Source organism: Hemitrygon akajei, chromosome 12 (assembly GCF_048418815.1).
Source record: "Hemitrygon akajei chromosome 12, sHemAka1.3, whole genome shotgun sequence".
Taxonomy (NCBI): Eukaryota; Metazoa; Chordata; class Chondrichthyes; order Myliobatiformes; family Dasyatidae; genus Hemitrygon; species Hemitrygon akajei.
The window spans coordinates 115883918-115905027 of NC_133135.1; the positions used below are offsets into that span (position 1 = coordinate 115883918).

General features: G+C 42.7%; 1 protein-coding gene across 2 annotated transcripts in view; it reads right to left on the minus strand.

Moving 5' to 3' along the window:
* ccdc61 (coiled-coil domain containing 61) overlaps positions 1-21110 on the minus strand; it is an 85453-nt gene that overhangs the window by 56366 nt on the left and 7977 nt on the right. Inside the window, exons 3-5 of one of the 2 annotated variants that reach the window (XM_073063899.1) lie at positions 18684-18766; positions 4530-4690; positions 2337-2489 (exon numbers count right to left, since the gene is read on the minus strand). In XM_073063899.1, coding sequence (XP_072920000.1) covers positions 2337-2489; positions 4530-4690; positions 18684-18766 — 397 coding nt within the window. The remainder of the gene's footprint in view (positions 1-2336; positions 2490-4529; positions 4691-18683; positions 18767-21110) is intronic. The other variant, XM_073063900.1, reaches the window with a different exon arrangement.

The following is a 21110-nucleotide window of genomic DNA, read 5'->3' on the forward strand; positions in this document are numbered from 1 at the left end:
CAGCCATCAGTCCTTTTACTGGGAAGGTCACACTGTTGACATGCCTAGCACCAGACTCCTAAACAGCACTGCTTCATAGCAAGAGATTACCAGTTGAAGAGAAGTAAAAACGGTTCAAGGATGTTCTCAAAGCTTCTTTGGAAAGGTGCAACACCCACCAAACTGTGTGAGAATTCTTGGCCCATGACCACTTAAAAACAGACGATTATACGTTCATGTTTATTTGGGTGTACACCTCAAGGAAATAGTAGAAGCTCATCATTCATCAATTACCCTCTAACCCTGCTCAGTAACATATGCAGGTCTTTCACTGGGCCTATCAGCCAGCTGTTTGAAACCACTGTTCTTTTAAATACTTTTTATAAGATGAATAAATGTTAGACTGAAGTTGTAGATTAAGAATTTATACTTTCTAACAAACTCATACATCTTTCATAGTACGTGGCTGCTCATCCCCACCACTGGCAGAAAGCAGTATAGCTGTTAAATTAATGGCTTGTCACCTTTCTCCTCTTTCATTGGTATTAGCACATAGCCCACGTGATGTAATTCTGCAACCACTGATTAGTTTATTCTTAACTAAGGAATTTCGGTTATCTACATTATAAAAGGTGATGAATTTTTAAGAGGTGCCATCTTCATCTTTATTCCCTTGCATTCTTTGTTGTTCATTCACCTCCTAGCTTCCTTTCTCAGCTCTTTACTTAGTTTGCTTAGTATTTGTATGTTTGTACTTTAAAATAAACTATTAGAATTAAGACTGCTCATCATTCCTGACTCCCGGAAAAACCCTAATGATCAGAAGATAAACACAGATTCCATCACTGCCGAAGTTAGGCTTCACCCTGCACCACCAGGTTCAGGAACAATTACTAGCTACAACCATCAGGATCCTGAATGAGTGTGGATGACTTCACTCACCTCAACTCTGATCTAATTCTCTGCCATTCTGACATCTGATTTCTAAATGGACATTGAACCCATGAACACTACACACAATTTTTTAAATTTCTATTTCTGTTTTTGCATTATCTTACACACATACACATAAATACTTAGTGATTCAATTTTTTAAAATATTTATCATGTATTGCATTGTATTACTGCCACAAAGTTAACACATTTCACAGCATATGCCAGTAATATTAAACCTGATTCTGAGTCTACAAACTACATAGAAACCCTACAGCACAATACAGGCCCTTCAGCCTATAAAGCTGTGCCGAATATGTCCTTACCTTAGAACTACCTAAGCTTACCCATAGCCCTCTATTTTTCTGGGCTCCATGATTCCATCCAGGAGTCTCTTAAAAGACCATATCGTTTCCGGCTTCACCACTGCTGCTGGCAGCCCATTCCACACACTCACCACTCTTTGCATTAAAAAAAACTTACCCCTGATATCTCCTCTGTACCTACTTCTAAGAACCTATCAATGTCTACCTTGAATATACGTAAAGAATTGGCCTCCACAGCCACCTGTAGCAACGAATTCCACAGATTCATCCCTCTGCCTAAAGAAATTCCTCCTCATCTCTGTTCAAAATGGACATCCCTCTATTCTGAGGCTGTGTCCTCTGCTCTTAGACTCTTCCACCTTCAATCCTAGAATCATTTTTGTGAATCTCCTTTGAACCCTCTCTAATGTCAGCACATACTTTCTTAGATAAGGGGCCCAAAACTGCTCTTAATACTCCGTGAGGCCTCACCAGTGCTTTATAAAGTCTCAACATTACATCAATGTAACAGACCAATGGTGATCCCCACCAATTGTTATCCTTGTATAACGCACCCTTCAATCAATCCAACAATAATGTTCCAAAAGTTGAAGAAATATATTCGATCCTTTATTATCAACTAGCAAAACAATCGTGAAGCAATGAAATTTATGAAACTAAGACTAGCAATATGAAACATTCTTAGACGGACTTAATCAAAGTTAACTAGAGTTAAGCGATTTCAAATGTAATTACGGTAAACGAAGTTAAGCAGAAATTAAGCAGTCAACAAAAGATACGACATTCATCAGTGCCCAGTATTAAACTAAAACTGCTGAGAACAAAGCACAAATATGTAAGTGAATGTAACACTTCTACCAAACCCACACCCACATGACTAACTACCATAATAAACAAAACAGAAGGAGACTGGGGCTGAGAGTGAAATGGATCAGCCATGATGAGATGGCAGAGCAGACTCATTGGCCTAATCCTGTACCTATATTTAATGGTCTTATGATATTCCTGTCAAGACCATCATCAGCATTAACTGTCCCATTCCATCAATAGATAGCCTTGCGTCTACATTGAAGAGAGTGGGAATTTGCTGAGACTTACTCTGCTCTCAAACGCCTGAGCTCTGAGTCACGGTAATCCATGCCCTGCTTTGATCTCATCACGGCCAGCTCCTCCTTCAAACCCCGGATTACTTTCTGGAGAGCTACTGGATCAGGCTTCCCAGTATATGGTAGTGGCAGTGGGTAGTGTATCCTGCAGACATTAAAAAAAATGACAATCAACCTTTATTTTGAGAAAATTCTGAGGTAGTTATTTCTTTCCCAAAAGAATGAAAAGAGGTTCCAGTTATATATTTTGAGGTGCTGTTAAGATGACCAATTCAAGAACTTTTCATTCTGACTGTTGCATAGTTGTATCTAAATTACCACACACAAGTCATGTTCCAATGATCCAAGTTCAATCATGATCTCTGATGGTTACAGGGAGCAGAATGGGGACGGATGTGAATACTCTAAAAGCCAGCTTAGACTCTGAGGGTGTAACAGCTTCCTACTTGATTGTGAGAAAATATAACACATCCTCTACCTCTGTCAGGCCCTGAACTTGAAAACATTAAAGCAAGAAATGGACATCTTTCTGATGAAATAGATGTAACTTGTGTACCTATTACAAAAGTGCTCTGAATGGTCCTTTAGAGGTCATAAAGCTTTCATTCCCTTTGGCATCACTGACAAGTCCAGTTAATTTCACTATCTACCATTTTTACATTACGCTGCTGGTGTTTAGGGCAGTAACCAGAAGTTCCAGAAGAAAGCTTGAATCAGTGACGAGCTGCTAACCAACTGCTGCACATTAAAAAGTCTTTGAAGAAGACCTGTAGGACACTAAGGCTGGCATCCTGATAACTAATTCCCAATATAGTGCTGGATCTAATCAAATTAATTCAGAGCTGCTCCTGAACTAGAGGTCAGAAAAAGAATCTCATGGCATACATACTTTGATAATGAATGTACTGTGAACAAGTTGAAGGTGAAAGGTAAAATATTTAAGGTGAATCTAAGGTGGAACATGTTCACTCACAGAGGGTAGTGAGAGTATGGAACGAGCTGCCAGCAGAAGAGGTGGATGCAGTTTAACTGCAACATTCAAGAGAAGTTTGTATAAGTACATTGATGAGAGGGGGTGGAGGGCTATGGTCCAGATGCTGGGTCGATGAGACTAGGCAGAGTAACAGTTCAATGCTTAATGGTATTGTTAGGAACCCCTGTTATGAAGTATCAGATACTTTTACAACTGCTTTTGACAAATAATTTAACTGTGACTTGACGTAATTAAGGATATATTGATATGGCAACATAGTGGTTAGCATCGCCAATTACTGATGAGGGCTCGATAGTTGCCACTGTCTATAAGGAGTTTCTACTTCCCCCCATCACCACATAGGTTTCCTCCGGGTGCTCCAGTTTCCTCCCACATTCTAAACATGTACTGTTAGGATTAGGATCATGAGTTGTGAGCGTGCTACGTTGGTGCCAGAAGCATGGTGATACCTGCGGACTGCCCCCTACACATCCTCGGACTGTGTTGGTCATTGACGCAAAACGACACATTTTACTGTATGTTTTGATGTGTATGTGACAAATAAAGTTAATCTTTAATCTTACGCAACACATACAAAATCCAGGTCATGTTGCATTTTTCAAGTCTGTTAACTTGTGCACACATAATAATTGCCTTCAAGTTCAGCCCTACATCCCCATTGGGAGAGGTGGAAACGGGCAGGCCAGCCAAGGGGGCTCAGGTGAAGCTGTATAGGCCAATCCCCTGTACAGTGGATACAATGGATTACAGAAACATTGATGAACTCCAACCATCCCATCGAGTTCAGAAGACGATGGAGACCGGAGGTCATCAATGGCCTATGCTCCACTGGATGCCAAGGGCCAAAGAAGATGATGAAGACACATAATATGCCTGCAACACACAAAGTGCTGCAGGAACTCAAATTAGGCAGCATCTATGGAGGAGAATAAACAGTCAACATCTCGGCCAAGGCCCTTTATCAGGGCAGGAAAGAGAGAAGAAGCAGAATAAGATGGTGAGGGGGGGAAGGAGGATAGCTGGAAGGTGATACATGAGATCAGGTGAGGGGGAAGGTTAGTCTGGAGTGATTTTGGAGATTTTCACAGGTCTCCCCATAACCTGTGAACATATTTTAATCAGTTGGTTTCAGTCAACTGAAGGCGGCATGCAACTTGAATGTAAAGTTCTTCTGAGGTTCTTCTAACCTACCTGTCAAACTCCACGGAGTAGATGAGGATAAGGTAGCGTTTACAGCTGAGCGTCCCCGATTTTGGTGGTGGCACTTGCCTCATTCCAACTCCTGTTTTGCGGTTTCTTAGCAGCTCTAGGTCAGAGTAAGTCAACAGATCGAGGGTCACCGATTCACTGCTCTGAAGGAAGATAAAGCCCAAAATCAGTGCGAATACCATCCCAACCTGCAGCAGGCACCAGAGTTCAGATTTGACAAATTACTCACCGATGCAGCACCAGAGGCCTGGGTTTGATCCTGACCTCTGCTGCTTTCTCTGTGGAGTCTGCACGTTCTCCATATGGTTGTGCGTGTTTCCTCCCACTGTCCAAAGATATGCGGGTCGATGGGTTAACTGCCTAACTTAGACTTCCCCTGGGCAGTTAACCCAACAACCCGCATGTCTTTGGGCAGTGGGAGGAAACACACACAGCCATACCCCTAGTGTATGGGTATGTGGTAGATTGCAGTGGGAGCTGACAGAACATCGGGAGAATGTAGGATCTGTGTCATTGGTTGGTAAAGGGCCTTTCTCTGTGCAGTATTGTTACAATGCTGTTTCCCATTTTAAAAAGGAATGGAAATCTCCAAAGTCACAAAGATGTTCAAAGCCATGACTTCTAATAAATGTGCTACATTTTTAACCATGCTGTTTATCTTTAATAAGAACAAACATAACAAGGTACTCAGTGGCACATCATAAAATAGGCTGTAGTCAGCATAAGGGAAATTATTGTCTGACAAATATGTTGGAATTCTTTGAAGAAATAACAAGCAAGATAGACAAAAAGTCAATGGATGTTGTTTACTTGGACTTTAAAAAAGCCTTTGACAAGCTGTCACACGAGGCTGTTAAACAAGAGCCCACAGTATTATAGGAAAGATTCTAGCATGGATAGGGCAGTGGCTGATTGGCAGGAGGCAAAGACTGGGAATAAAGGGAACTTTTTCCGGTTGGCTGCCGGTGACCAGTGGTGTTCCACAGGGGTCTGTGTTGGGACCCATTCTTCTTATGTTATTTGTCAATGATTTGGATGACACAATTGATGGCTTTGTGGCCAAGTTTGAAAACAACACAAAAATAGGTGGAGGGGCAGATAGTGTTGAGGAAGCAGAGAGACTACAGAAGGACTTAGACAGATTAGGAGAATGGGTAAAGAGAAGGCAGACGGTATGCAGATGGACAAAATTCAAAAATCAGAGGTGCAAAAAGGGATTTGGATTCCCTAAAGGTTAATTTGGGTGGACTTAAGGCAGAGGTTGATAGGTCCTTGATTAGTCAGGGCATGGAAGAATATAGGGAGAAGGCAGGAGAATGGGGTTGAGTGGAAACAGATTAGCCATGAGGAGCCACAAGTGTGGGCATGCATCCGGTGCTAACATGCTTTCTGCAACTCACTAATCTTAACTGTACGTCTTTGGAAAGTGGGAGGGAACCGGAGCCCCTGGGGAAACCCTTGCGGCCACAGGGAGAACACACAAACTCCTTGCAGAGTAAAGCAGCTGCGCTAACCACCTCGCTATTGTGCCATGAGGAATATTAGAACCAATTGTTAAGGAAGTAATAGCAGCTACAAACAACCTGCTGGAAGAACACAGCAGGTCGAGCAGCGTCTGTGCAGGATGGGGGAAGGAACTGTTGATGTTTTGGTTTGAAACCCTGTATCAGGATTGAGCATGGAGAGCTGAGGAAACCCAACTATAGGAAAACTTTTGTTAAAAGTTAATCGTGGCATGGCAGCACAGCGGTTAGTACGACACTTTACAATGCCAGTAACCCCGGTTCTATTCCCACCATTGCCTGTAAGGAATTTGTACATTCTCCCTGTAACCAAGTGGGTTTCCTCTGGGTGCTCCGATTTCCTCCCACAATCCAAAGACATACCGGTTAGTAGGTTAATTGGTCAATGTAAATTGTCCGGTGATTAGGTTAGAGTTAAATTGGGGGTTGCTGGGCAGTATGGCCAGAAGGGCCTACTCCACACTATATCTCAACAAATAAATGGAAAGCAGTCAGCTTCATTAAGAGGAAATTGTGTCTAACAACACACACACTGAATGCTGGAGCAACTCAGCAGGCCAGACAGAATTTTGTGTGTGTCACTTTGCATTTTCAGCATCAGCATTCTTGTGTTTGTATCTAACAAATATATTTTTAAGTTTTTGAGTTATTTTCTTTCAGAAGTTTTGACCAAAATAGAGAAGAAAACCAGCAAATGTATTGTTTTTGAACTTCCAGAAAGCATTCAGTAAGTGTCCTTCGTAAGTCACGAAATAAAAGCCCAAATTATTGGAGGAAACATTCTGACCATCAGTGGGAAGTAGTGAGCAGCGATAAGGGGGCCTTTTTCAGCTTGCCAACCTGTGACCTAAGGGGCACCACACAGAATCACTTATGAAACCATAACTGTTTCGGCATGTTATGTACAGAAACCAAGTTTGCAAATACTACAAAAATAAATGGGAAGTTGAGAGAAGAATATAGTTCATAGACTGTACTGATAAGTTAGATGAGTGGGTAAAAAGTTAGAAAATGGAAAGGGGAAATAGAATATGAAGTTCACTTGGGAAGAAACTACAGAACAAAATATTCCTTTGAACTTTTTCCAGTGACATGGGAGTCTAGAACTAGAGGGCACAGATTTAAGGTGAGAATAGGGAAATGCAAATGAATTTCGAGGTCATAGGTTTTCCCCATACATAAAGCTCAGAGTTCAAAGTCAATTTTATTATCAAAGTAATACATGTCACTATATACAACCCATAGATTCATTTTCCTGCAGGCATACTCAGTAAATTTTTAGAATAGTAACTATAACAGGATCAATGAAAGATCAACCAGAGTGCAAAAGTCAACAAACTGTGTAGATGCAAATATAAATAGATAACAATAAATAACAAGAACATGAGTTAGAGAGTCCTTGAAACTGAGATAATTGGTTGTCACTTCAATGATAGGGTGAATGCAGTTATCCCCTTCTATTCAAGAGCCTGATGGTTGAGAGGTAGTAACTGTTCCTGAACCTGGTGGTTTGAATCCCAAGGCTCCTGCACCTTCTCCTAATGGCAGAAGAGAGCAAGAATTGGGCAGTGGGTTGCTGATGATGATTTTCCTATGATAGCATTTCATATCGTGGTGGTTATCTGGAAAGAACTGTCAGAGGAAGTGGTAGAGGCCAATGCTGCATTTAAAAGGTATTTGGACAGGTACTTAGATAGGAACAGCACAGAAGGATGAGGGACTATCGCAAGCAAACGGCATTGGTTTCAATAGCCATTACAGTCAGTACAGATGAGGTGGGCCAACTTCTGAGCTGTACAATTCAGATTCAATGAATCTATGGAGGGTCCATCTGGGAAGGAAAGTTTAACAGCTTCTAAGCTGGAGTTTAGAAGAATGAGGCACTCTTATTGAAACATGATTTTTAGGGGACTAAGGCAGTGTTATTACTGAGAGGGTGTTTCCTCAAATGGGAGAATCCAGAACTAAAGAAATGGTGACTGAGATGAGGAAGTAGGTTCTTTCTCAGATGGTTGAGAGTCTATGGAACAGAGGATTTTTTGGCAGAGCCTTTGCATCTACTTCAAAGGTTTCAAAGGTACATTTAATGTCAGGGAAATATATACAATATACATCTTGAAATGCTTTTTTTTTGCAACCAAGCAACCATCCATGAAAACAGAGGAGTGCCCCAAAGAATGAACAGTTAAATGTTAGAACCCCAAAGATCCCCCCCCAGCTCCCCTCCCTCATGCACATAAGCGGCAGCAAGCAACAATCCCCCCTCCCCTCACCGGCACCCGCCACCAAGCACTCAAGCGTGAGCAAAGCCACAGTAAAGACACAGACTTGCATTACTGCAAAGACTACATTGTTCACCCGGTATTCAACATACCTCCCTAATAAGGGAGAAAGAGATGTCTCCGTTTCACTTAAGACCAAGATACATAATTTTCTTTTTGAGATGGATTTTTTCAGATCAGAGAATTGATGATTTTGGGTGAAGGGCAGGAAAATGAACTTGAGGAATGCAAATGGAGCATGCTCAATGTCTGAACAGCCTAATCCTACTTGTAAACACAAGAGATTCTGCAGATGCTGGAAATCTTGAGCAATGCACGCACACACAGTGCTGGAGGAACTCATCAGCTCAGACAGCATCTGTGGAGAGGAATAACACTGGGCAATAAAGATCTTGCTTCCTGAATACTTCTGAGTGTATTTTATAGAATTTGGACTTCTGATCATGAAAAAAAAATCCCTATCATGCACCATTCTTCTGAAATTTCCTTTATTTGTTATTTCAATTATTTCATAATTCAAGTCAGAACAACTGATGCCAAGATTAAGGAAGGCATTTTGTTGGTTAAAAAAAATCAAACAGGTTACCAGTATAATCCAAGAAGAGAGACAATAGAGGAATTTTTTACAGAATTAAATTCTAAGAAGACCCATGATGGGCAATCTTTACGATAAATATAATAGGACCAGAAAGTAATATTCCTTATATTGGCAGCCCAATAGTAAAACCTAAAATTGGGTAGGGCCAATCCACCCATCTCTTTATTTCTTTGTAAGTAAACTTTACTTAAATGAGCTTGTTTATTATTCCAAATATAAGATGTTAAAATTGAATCTAAAGAATCAAAGTAGGTCTTGGGAATAAAAATAGGGAAGGCCTGGAAAAAGACATAAAAATTTAGGAAGAATCTTCATTTTAATCGAATTAATTCGGCCAATTAGGGATAAAGAAAGAGGAGACCATTTAGAAAGCGTCTTTTTCACATAATTCAATAAGGGGTTTAAGTTTTCTTTTAAATAAATTCTTGAAGATTTTAGTAACTGTTACACCTAAATATATAAATTGACTTGTAACAACTTGGAATGGAAATTTGGCATTTGATGACATTAGGTCATTTAAAGGAAATAGCTCACTTTTATGTAAGTTCAGCTTATATCCTGAAAAAAAAACTAAACTGGGAAATTAAAGAAAGAACCGAACTCTTCTTTTTCAGCAAATAAAATAACAGATAACATAATTGTTAAGCAAACTTTAAGGATTTGGTCTCAATTTAGGAAATTTTTTGGTTTAGCGAATTTTTCATTATCATCTCCCATTCTCCTTAATTATTTTTTTATCCCTTCCATTACTGACAAAGTCTTTAAGGATTGGGATGAACTAGGTATTAAGTATTTTTGAGACCTGTTTATCTCAGGATCTCTTGCTTCATTTGACCAATTGTCAACTAAATTTGCACTCCCAAAAACACATTTTTACAGATACCTTCAAATTAGAGATTTCTTACATTTCCAATTAACTACTTTTCCTATAGGTCCTGATAAAAATTTACTGGACGATCTTTTAAATTTAAAACCTTTTGTTAATGGTTCTATTACCGGTATCTATAACTTGTTGATTGATTCTAGACAAGACTTTTCAGATAAAATAAAAAAAGCTTGGGAGGATGACCTAAATTGTCAGATTTCTGATGATATATGGAATAAAATTCTTAAACGGGTTAATAAATCATCTTTCTGTGCTCGTCATTCTCTTCTACAATTTAAAGTGGTTCATAGAACTTACATTTCTAAACAGAAACTGTCCAGTTTTTATCCGAATGTTTCTCCACTTTGTAATAAATGCAACTCTGCTGATGCCTCTTTAATTCATGTTTTGGTTTCGCCCTAAAATTGAAAAGTTTTGGTGGGAAGTATTCCATACCTTCTCACAACTTTTTAGGGTCCAATTTGACCCAAATCCCCTTACTGCCTTGTTTGGTATTATTGCAAATGAAGATATAACTTTAAATACTCCTAACCTACAGGTTTTAGTTTTTACCTCTCTTTTAGCAAGGAGAGCAATCTTGCTTAAATGAAAGGAGTCTACCCCTCCTACACATCTTCAATGGCTACATAATTTTATGTCTTATTTAAATTTAGAAAAGATCCGCTGCTCAGTCTTAAATTCGAAACAATCTTTTTATGATATCTGGGGACCTTTCCTAAATTACTTTTCCAATTTATAAAGCTTAACAGTGCACAGACTTTTAGGTATATTTTTATCTTCTCTTCTTAAGTGAATATGTTTTTTTTTCCTAATTATCCATCATCATCCATCAGCTTTTTTCTTTGGTAGTTGGTAGGGGGTTGACTTTTTTTTATATAAAAAATTTATTTTATGATGTATGACCTATCTTTAAATTTTTGATTACAGAGTGGTATACCTTTATGTCTTATGCTATAACATTTTGATCAATTTTATTACAATATATGAATGTACACAAATTATGTTGAGATGTATCTATGTGGTGCACTCTGTAAATATTGTTTTTTCTTCTGAATAAAAATATTGTAAAAAAAAAACCAGGTTATCAGTGACAGGCAATTCAAAAAACTTCTAGTGGGACAGCAAAGAAGAAAACCGCATGGAAAGCATTCAGGGATGTTGCTGAAAGTTTTCTTGGCAACTACAGAGCACCAGACTACGTGCAGCTGATTGACAACATGTTTCAAGCATACAAAACCATTAAGTATAACATGTCACTACAGATTCATTTTCTGCATTCCCATTTGGACTTGTTCCCTGCAAACCTTGGTGCTGTCAGTGACGAGCACAGTGAGAGGTTTCACCAGAACATTGCGGCCATGGAGAAATGGTATCAGGGAAATTGAAGTGCATCAATGCTGGCTGATTATTGTTGGACACTTAAGCGAGAACACTGAGCACGCATGAAAATCATCAATAAAACATTTTTATCTTAGTTGAACTATTGCAAAGTGTTAGCACCGTTATGTAATTAAATGCATTATATTATTACTACAAATTCCTACATGATACACATAGTCTGAAATTATATTTGTGTTTAGCTTCATGAGGTTTATCATAAACAAAAATAAAAATGCTGAGGAAGCAACAGTTTCAAAAAACTTGGTTGCCTGTGTAATTAGTCGACATTTCAGGCATCAAGTTGGATAAGTCACCAGGACCGGACGGGATGTACCCCAGGCTACTGTGGGAAGTGAGGGAGGTGATTGCTGAGCCTCTGGTGATGATCTTTGCATCATCAATGAGGATGGGAGAGGTTCCGGAGGATTGGATGGTTGCGGATGTTGTTCCCTTATTTAAGAAAGGGAATAGGGATAGCCCAGGAAATTATAGACCATTGAGTCTTACTTCAGTGGTTGGTAAGTTGATGGAGAAGATCCTGAGAGGCAGGATTTATATACATTTGGAGAGGCATAATATGATTAGGAATAGTCAGCATGGCTTTGTCAAAGGCAGGTCGTGCCTTACTAGCCTGATTGAATTTTTTGATTAAACACATTGATGAAGGTAGAGCAGTAGATGTAGTGTATATGGATTTTCAACAAGGCTTTTGATAAGGTACCACATGCAAGGCTTATTGAGAAAGTAAGGAGGCATGGGATCAAAAGGGACCTTGCTTTGTAGATCCAGAACTGGCTTGCCCACAGAAGACAAAGAGTGGTTGTAGACGGGTCATATTCAGCATGCTGAGAAAGTCGTGAATAGCACGCTTAGTGAGATCGGCCCCGTGGTTTGTTCATCCTGCAGCATGTGGGAAATCAGGGATACTTCCAGTGTCCCTGACGACTATGCGTGCAGGAAGTGTGTCCAGCTGCAGCTTCTGGCAGACCGCATTGAGCGTCTGGAGCTGCGATTGGATTCATACCGGAGCATCCACGATGCTGAGAAAGTCGTGAATAGCACGCTTAGTGAGTTGGCCACACCACAGGTAAAGGCTACACAGGCAGAAAGGGAAGGGGTGGCCACTAGACAGCGTAGCAGTAGGCAGGTAGTGCAGGAATCCCCTGAGGTCATCTCCCTCCTAAACAGATATACTGTTTTGGATACTGTTGGGGGAGATGTCTCATTAGGGGAAAGCAGCAGCAGCCGAGTTCATTGCACTATGGGTGGCTCTGCGGCACAGGAGGGAAGGAAAAGGAGTGGGAGAGCTATAGTGATAGGGGATTCGATTGTAAGGGGAATAGATAGGTGTTTCTGCGGCCGCAAACGAGACTCCAGGATGGTATGTTCCTCCCTGGTGCAAGGGTCAAGGATGTCTCTGAGCGGCTGCAGAAACATATAAATTAGCAAAAAAAAGCGGCACACCTGAGGACTGGGAGAAATTCAGAGACCAGCAGAGGAGGACAAAGGGCTTAATTAGGAAAGGGAAAAAAGATTATGAGAGAAAGCTGGCAGGGAACATAAAAACTGACTGTAAAAGCTTTTATAGATATGTGAAAAGAAAAAGATTGGTCAAGACAAATGAAGGTCCCTTACAGTCAGAAACAGGTGAATTGATCATAGGGAACAAAGACATGGCAGACCAATTGAATAACTACTTTGGTTCTGTCTTCACTAAGGAGGACATAAATAATCTTCCGGAAATAGTAGGGGACCGAGGGTCTAGTGAGATGGAGGAACTGAGGGAAATGCATGTTAGTAGGGAAGTGGTGTTAGGTAAATTGAAGGGATTAAAGGCAGATAAATCCCCAGGGCCAGATGGTCTGCATCCCAGAGTGCTTAAGGAAGTTGCCCAAGAAATAGTGGATGCATTAGTGATAATTTTTCAAAACTCCTTAGATTCTGGATTAGTTCCTGAGGATTGGAGGGTGGCTAATGAAACCCCACTTTTTAAAAAAAGAGGGAGAGAGAAACCGGGGAATTATAGACTGGTCAGTCTGACATCGGTGGTGGGGAAAATGCTAGAGTCGGTTATCAAAGATGTGATAACAGCACATTTGGAAAGAGGTGAAATCATTGGACAAAGTCAGCATGGATTTGCGAAAGGAAAATCATGTCTGACGAATCTTATAGAATTTTTTGAAGATGTAACTAGTAGAATGGATAGGGGAGTGCCACTGGATGTGGTATATTTAGATTTTCAAAAGGCTTTTGACAAGGTCCCACACAGGAGATTAGTGTGCAAACTTAAAGCACACAGTATTGGGGGTATGGTATTGATGTGGATAGAGAATTGGTTGGCAGACAGGAAGCAAAGAGTGGGAGTAAACGGGACCTTTTCAGAATGACAGGCAGTGACTAGTGGGGTACCGCAAGGCTCAGTGCTGGGACCCCAGTTGTTTACAATATATATTAATGATTTAGACGAGGGAATTAAAGGCAGCATCTCCAAGTTTGCGGATGACATGAAGCTGGGCAGCGGTGTTAGCTGTGAGGAGGATGATAAGGGGATGCAGGGTGACTTGGATAGGTTAGGTGAGTGGGCAAATTCATGGCAGATGCAATTTAATGTGGATAAATGTGAGGTTATCCACTTTGGTTGCAAGAACAGGAAAACAGATTATTATCTGAATGGTGGCCGATTAGGAAAAGGGGAGGTGCAACGAGACCTGGGTATCATTGTACACCAGTCATTGAAGGTGGGCATGCAGGTACAGCAGGCGGTGAAAAAGGCAAATGGTATGTTGGCATTCATAGCAAAAGGATTTGAGTACAGGAGCAGGGAGGCTCTACTGCAGTTGTACAAGGCCTTGGTGAGACCGCACCTAGAGTATTGTGTGCAGTTTTGGTCCCCTAATCTGAGGAAAGACATTCTTGCCATAGAGGGAGCACAAAAAAGGTTCACCAGATTGACTCCTGGGATGGCAGGACTTTCATATGAAGAAAGACTGGATCGACTAGGCTTATACTCACTAGAATTTAGAAGATTGAGGGGGGATCTTATTGAAACGTATAAAATTCTAAAGGGATTGGACAGGCTAGATGCAGGAAGATTGTTTCCGAAGTTGGGGAAGTCCAGAACGAGGGGTCACAGTTTAAGGATAAAGGGGAAGCCTTTTAGGACCGAGATGAGGAAAAACTTCTTCACACAGAGAGTGGTGAATCTGTGGAATTCTCTGCCACAGGAAACAGTTGAGGCCAGTTCATTGGCTATATTTAAGAGGGAGTTAGATATGGCCTTCGTGGCTAAAGGGATCAGGGGGTATGGAGAGAAAGCAGGTATAGGGTTCTATATATATAACCATATATAACAATCACAGCACGGAAACAGGCCATTCCGGCCCTCCTAGTCCGTGCCGAACTCTTAATCTCACCTAGTCCCACCTACCCGCACTCAGCCCATAACCCTCCACTCCTTTCCTATCCATATACCTATCCAATTTTACCTTAAATGACACAACTGAACTGGCCTCTACTACTTCTACAGGAAGCTCATTCCACACAGCTATCACTCTCTGAGTAAAGAAATACCCCCTCGTGTTTCCCTTAAACTTTTGCCCCCTAACTCTCAAATCATGTCCTCTCGTTTGAATCTCCCCTACTCTCAATGGAAACAGCCTATTCACGTCAACTCTATCTATCCCTCTCAACATTTTAAATACCTCGATCAAATCCCCCCTCAACCTTCTACGCTCCAATGAATAGAGACCTAACTTGTTCAACCTTTCTCTGTAACTTAAGTGCTGAAACCCAGGTAACATCCTAGTAAATCGTCTCTGCACTCTCTCTAATTTATTGATATCTTTCCTATAATTCGGTGACCAGAACTGTACACAATATTCCAAATTTGGCCTTACCAATGCCTTGTACAATTTTAACATTACATCCCAACTTCTGTACTCAATGCTCTGATTTATAAAGGTTTCTGAGTTGGATGATCAGCCATGATCATACTGAATGGTGGTGCAGGCTCGAAGGGCCGAATGGCCTACTCCTGCACCTATTTTCGATGTTTCTATGGAGGTCGATGACCTGTCACGGATCTGTTCTGAGACCTCTTCTGTTTGTGATAGTGTGGAGGGCTGTCAGAGGTTACAGCGGGACATTGATATGATGCAAAACTGAGCTGAGAAGTGGCAGATGGGAGTTCAACCCAGATAAGTGTGAGGTGATTCATTTTGGTAGGTCAAATATGATGGCAGAATACAGGTGTCCCCCGCTTTACGAATGTTCGCTTTATGTAGGTCTTTTACAAAAGACCTACATTAGTAACCTGTTTTCTCATTACAAAGAGGATTTTCACTTTTACAAAAATTTTTCCTATATAAATTAATGGTTTTTCGCTTTACACCATTTCGGCTTAAGAAAGGTTTCATAGAACGCTCTACCTTTGTAAAGTGGGGGGGGGGGGGGGGAAGACACCTGTATAGTATTAATGGTATTCATTGAAGATCCAGCTGCAGATCTGAGTGCCAAGACCCAGGTTCCGGAGCTTTGGAATCAGTTTATTTGGAATGATGATATTAAAGGCAGAGCTGTAGTCGATGAAAAGGTGCCTTACATATGCGTCTTTATTCTCCAGGTGTTTTAAAAAGGAATGTAGTGCCAGAGAGATGGCACCTGCCGTTGACCTGTTGCTCCGGTAGGCGAATTGCAAAGCATCGAGGTTGACTGGTAGGTTATGGTTGATGTGTGCCATAACCAATGGCTCGAAGCACTTCATAGCAATTGATGTTAGAGCCACAGGTCGGTAGTCATTCAGGCATGCCACCTTGCTTTTCTTCAGCACCGGGATTATCGTTGCCTTCTTAAAACATGAAAGGATCTTGGACTGAAGCAGGGAGCAGTTGAAGATGTCAGCAAACACTCCAGCTAGCTCGCTTGCACAGGCCCGGAGAACCCATCCTGGGACGCCATCTGGGCCCGTCGCCTTCCTTGGATTTATCTTCAGGAAGGCTCTTCTAACATCTTCCTTGGTGACGATGAATCTCGATGCCACCAGATCCAGTTCATCCAGAGGGGGCGGGACGCTCCTCTTCTGTTCAAATCTTGCGTAGAATACGTTAAGTTCGTCAGGAAGAGAAGCGCTACAGTTATTGATTCTCCCAGCCTTTGCGCCCAGTGATCTCATTTAGACCCTGCCATAGCCTACTGGCATCCCTCTGGTTAGCCTGGGCTTCCAACTTGGCTCGATATTGCCTCTTGGCACCCTTAATGGCTTTCCGGAGTTCACGCCTGGATTCCATGTAGTGACTGGTATCTCCGGACCTAAAAGCCGCAGCTCTAGCCTTCAAAAGGGACTGGACTTCATAATTCATCCAAGGTTTCCGGTTAGGGAATACTCGGATCATCTTGCAAGACACACATTCCTCTGTGCATTTCCAGATAAAGTCCGCGACAGCTGAAGCATACTCGGAGGTTAGCTGCTGAGTCCTTGAATACTAACCAGTCCACCGATTCAAAGCAGTCACGGAGGACCTCATCCGTTTCCTCTGTCCAACGCGACACCACTTTTGACACCATGACCTCCCGCTTCAGTTTCTGTTTGTAAGCCGGGAGCAGTACGGCCTGATGGTCCGATTTTCCAAAGTGAGGTCATTGGACAGAACGGTAGGCATCCTTGACTGCTGTGTAGCAGTGGTCAAGTATATTTGGGCCTCTAGTGGAGCAGGAGACATGTTGGTATAACTTTGGCAGCGCTTTTCTGAGGTTGACCTGGTTAAAGTCCCCGGCCGTAATGAGCAAATCCTCCAGATACCTGGTCTCAAGTTCACTGATGTTGGCATACAGTGTATTCACAGCACACTCCATGTCCGCCTGGGGGGGAATGTAGACCGCTGTCAGTATGACCGAGGTGAATTCCCGTGGCAGATAATAAGGACGACACTTCACCGACAGATGTTCCAGGTCCGGACTACAGGACCTTGTCAGAGCCACTGTGTCCGAGCACCACGTAGTGTTGACAGTAGGCAGACTCCACCTCCCTTCGTCTTGCCCGAAGATGCTGTGCGGTCCATCCGATGGATCGAAAATCCCTCTGGTCAGATGGCACAGTCGGGGGTGGCAGGGGAGAGCCAGGTCTCTGTGAAACAGAATACACAGCAGTTCTGCATCTCCCTGCAGTAGGCGAGTCTCTCTTTAAGATCATCTACCTTGTTCTCTATGGCTTGCATATTAGCTAGTAGGATGGTGGGCAGAGGGATCCTAAAGCCCCTCTGCTTCAATCTGACCAGCAGCCCAGCTCTTTTCCCACGCTTCCTCGGTAATTTGTGCATCTTTCCAGATTTCCATCGATGCAGAGTGTTGTTGGCAGCTCTTTGAGGTTGGACGCATCCCGCGGGGATCGATCGGCGGGTCGCGTCATCGGGTGCTCCAGGTCGGGCCGAGTGACAGGGGAGGCTCCGCTGCCACTTCCAACTGTCAGGGTCGGGCCCCAAAGCCGACACTTAATCCCGAAGGGCTGCGCTGCTGGCTGAAACAAGTCCCTGAACTGTGTCACGGTTGCGGAGGCCTTCTCTCCAGCCGAGCCCCGGGCTCGATTTCCGAGGTCAGCGGCGGAGGCCTCACTTCAGGCAGCTGTGGATAGCCACCAACGAGGCTGTACGGTGCTCGCTCCAGGGAAGCGTCTGGGGTATCTTGAGGTTTCCGACATCACTTCTGTGTGCTCGTTTGCTTCGGAGAGGTGCTGGTCGGAATGGGCCATGTCTCCAGGCGATCCGGCACGGTAGCAGGCTGCAGGTCTCCGGGAACACGGTGGACCCCTCGGACCAGGCCTCGACGATCGGGTCCAGATACGGTCTGGAGTTGAAGCAATTCTGGCGCGTCGATGATCTCCAGCTGGGTCAGTAACTTCGCCAGTGTGTTGTTGATCTTGCTAGATGCAGCAAATTGGAGGTTTAGAAGGGTTTCTCGGCTATAGGGTAGTATAGAGGGCAGTTTGCTCGGGAGAGCACGTGCAGAGTCGCCAGTTATCTTAAACATCAAGAATATCAATAGAACCAGAGGGAACTGCCTCAGAATAGAAGGACATCCCTTTAGAAGAGAGATGAGGAGGAATTTCTTTAGCCAGAGGTGATAAATCTAGAATTAATTGCCACAGATGTCATTAGGTATATTTAAAGTGGAGATTGATAGGTTCTTGATTAGTCAGGACGTCAAAGGTTTTGGGGAGATGGCAGGAGAATGGAGATGAGAGGGTTAATAAATTAGCCACGTCAGAATAGCGGAGCAGACCCAATGGCCAAATGGGTTCATTCTGCTCCTATGTCTTATTGATTTCTTTCCCTTAAAAAGGTTAACAGTACAGGTTTGCTCATTTAACCTTTGTGATTTGAAAACAAAAACACTGGGAAAAAAGTGAAATAAAAACAGAAAATTCTGGAAATAGGCACCAGTTTAGGACAGAGAAGCAATGGATGTTTTGTCTACCTTTGTGATGGCTGACTCCAACATATTGCAGAAAATGGAGAACTGCTTGAAATTCCCGGTTTTGTGTGTGACATCCTCAATATCTACGACAGAGCAATAAGACACACCTTCAGTTAGATAGTAGTAAATTTGCCCCACAAAAGGTTTAACCTCCTACCCCTTTTCCCAATAATGGTTTGCTTGTTATGTGCTGTGTTGCGTGATATTGTCAATCACAGTCTTTCCATGACCATAATTGGTCTCGACAAATTTTTCTACACAAGTTGTTTGCCATTGCCCTCTATCTTTACAAGACAGGCGACCCCAGCCATTATCAATACTCTTCAGACTTGTGAAATGCACCAGCTGCCCATACGACCATCTACCATTTGCTCACATGGCTTCATGTGACCTTGATCGGGGGAGGAGGGCACTAAGCAGGTATTAGACCTTGCCCAAGGGTGACCTGCAGATTAGCACAGGGAAAGAGAGCCTTATACCTTTTTTGGTAGAGATGTATCTCTACCCCACCACCCTTTCCCAATAACAGTTGCCCTGTTCTCTATAACAATGATTTGAGAGGTGGTCCAACATGGAGAGAGAAGGAACAGGAAAAAGAACTGCAGATGTGACATGGAGAGCATCCTCAGATTTAGAAGTATTCAGGTCTAGGGAGGATTTAGGCTAAAGTACCACAGGATAGATGCTTCAGGCATCTGTCCTGATTAGAGAAAATACTGCAGGGGAGGAGGAAGTGAGTAGTAGAGTTGGATAAACTGGGTTGTTAGTCAAAAAGGTTGGAATTGATCTAATGAGTCAAGAGGCCACATTCTGTGGTAAGTGGAGTTGAAGGAAGTAAAGATGGCGCCAGAAGTTTTTGCGGACCTGGGCGACTTCTTCCAGTTCGTGCACGAAACAGTTTAAAATCTCATATCTTTTTTTTTCCTTTTCAATGTGACTGGGGTCCTGTTGGAGTCCATGGAATACAGTTGCATTCAAACTATGCTCTTCACAGGCAGTGAGTTCTCACTCTCGGAACTCGCCAAGCGGCCTGGTGTTTTGGGAAGACGTGCGCCTTTGGGGTGCAGCCCCATTTACAAGCTGATTCCTCGCTGATGTTGCTGACTGAAGCGTCACAGGAGATTGAAACATTGAGATAGCAGGTGATGTGTGGTGCTGTTGAAAGAAGGCCCCTGCACTGAAGCGAAGGAGCGATCCATCTCTCTCTCTCTCTCGTGAGTCTGTTGGTCATCGATGTGTGGGGCTCAAACAAGTGAAGCAGCAGATTGTAACATCGAAACAACAAGATGTTGGCCTCCCCCCCCCACCCCCACTGTGGCAGGAGAGATATCTTTTTCTCCCTCACTAGTGAGAGAGGGCCTGTCTGAGGTGTTGGGATGGACAGTAGTTTTTGATGGACTCTAGATCACGGTCTCTGGGCTTTGCTATTGCTTGCTTGGTGGGTGGTGGGGGAGCTTGATGCTATTACTGGAGCAAGAGGGGGGAGAGTTGATGCTTTGCTGCTGCTTGTGCGTGGGAGGGGAGGGACTTTGGGGTTCTAATGTTTTTCTGTTACTCATTTTTTTCCTCTCTTTGTTTCGTGGATGTCTATGAAGAGCAAGGATTTCAGATTGTATACATTCTCCAATATTAATGGAACCATTGAATCATTGATACAGTTCTATATGAGCGGCACAGTGACGTAGCAGTTAGCATAATACTTTACAACAGGAGGAATTAAGTTTCAGTTCCTGCCGTGACTGTGCGGGATTCCTCCAGGTGCTCCGTCACCTCCCACATTTCAAGGACGTACGGGTCAGGGTTCGTAAGCTGTGGTCGTGCTACGCTGATGCCAGAAGAACGACGACACTTGCAGGTTGCCCCCAGCACATCCTCAGACGGTTTGGTCTTTGACGCAAAACAACGTATTTCACTTTCCTTTCCTTTCGGTTAGTCCTGACGAAGGGTCTCGGCCCGAAATGTCGACAGTGCTTCTTCCTATAGATGCTGCCGGGCCTGCTGTGTTCCACCAGCAATTTTTGTGTGTGTTTTTGTTTGAATTTCCAGCATCTGCAGATTTCCTCGTGTTTGAGCGTATTTCACTGTATGGTTTGAGTTCTATGTGAGCTAATCTTTAATCTCGATGACTGTGTCAGGAATTTCAGCTGACATTTGATAAACCAGCCTTTCATGGATTCTTTCCTCCAGTTCATCCTCAAAGTTCAAAATTTGATGAAACTCTTTACCAGAGGATGATAAGCAGTGAAATTCCCTGCCTTGGCATGAAGTAAAGGCATGAAATATATTCAAAGGATTCAAAATACATAGCCTCGGGCTCAGTTCATCACATAATAGGGTAAGTCGCCTCAAAACTTGTAGATACAAAGCGCATAGCAGCCAAAGCAGTCTCACAGCCTCAGCGCCGCAGAGAGAGGAGTGAACATTGTG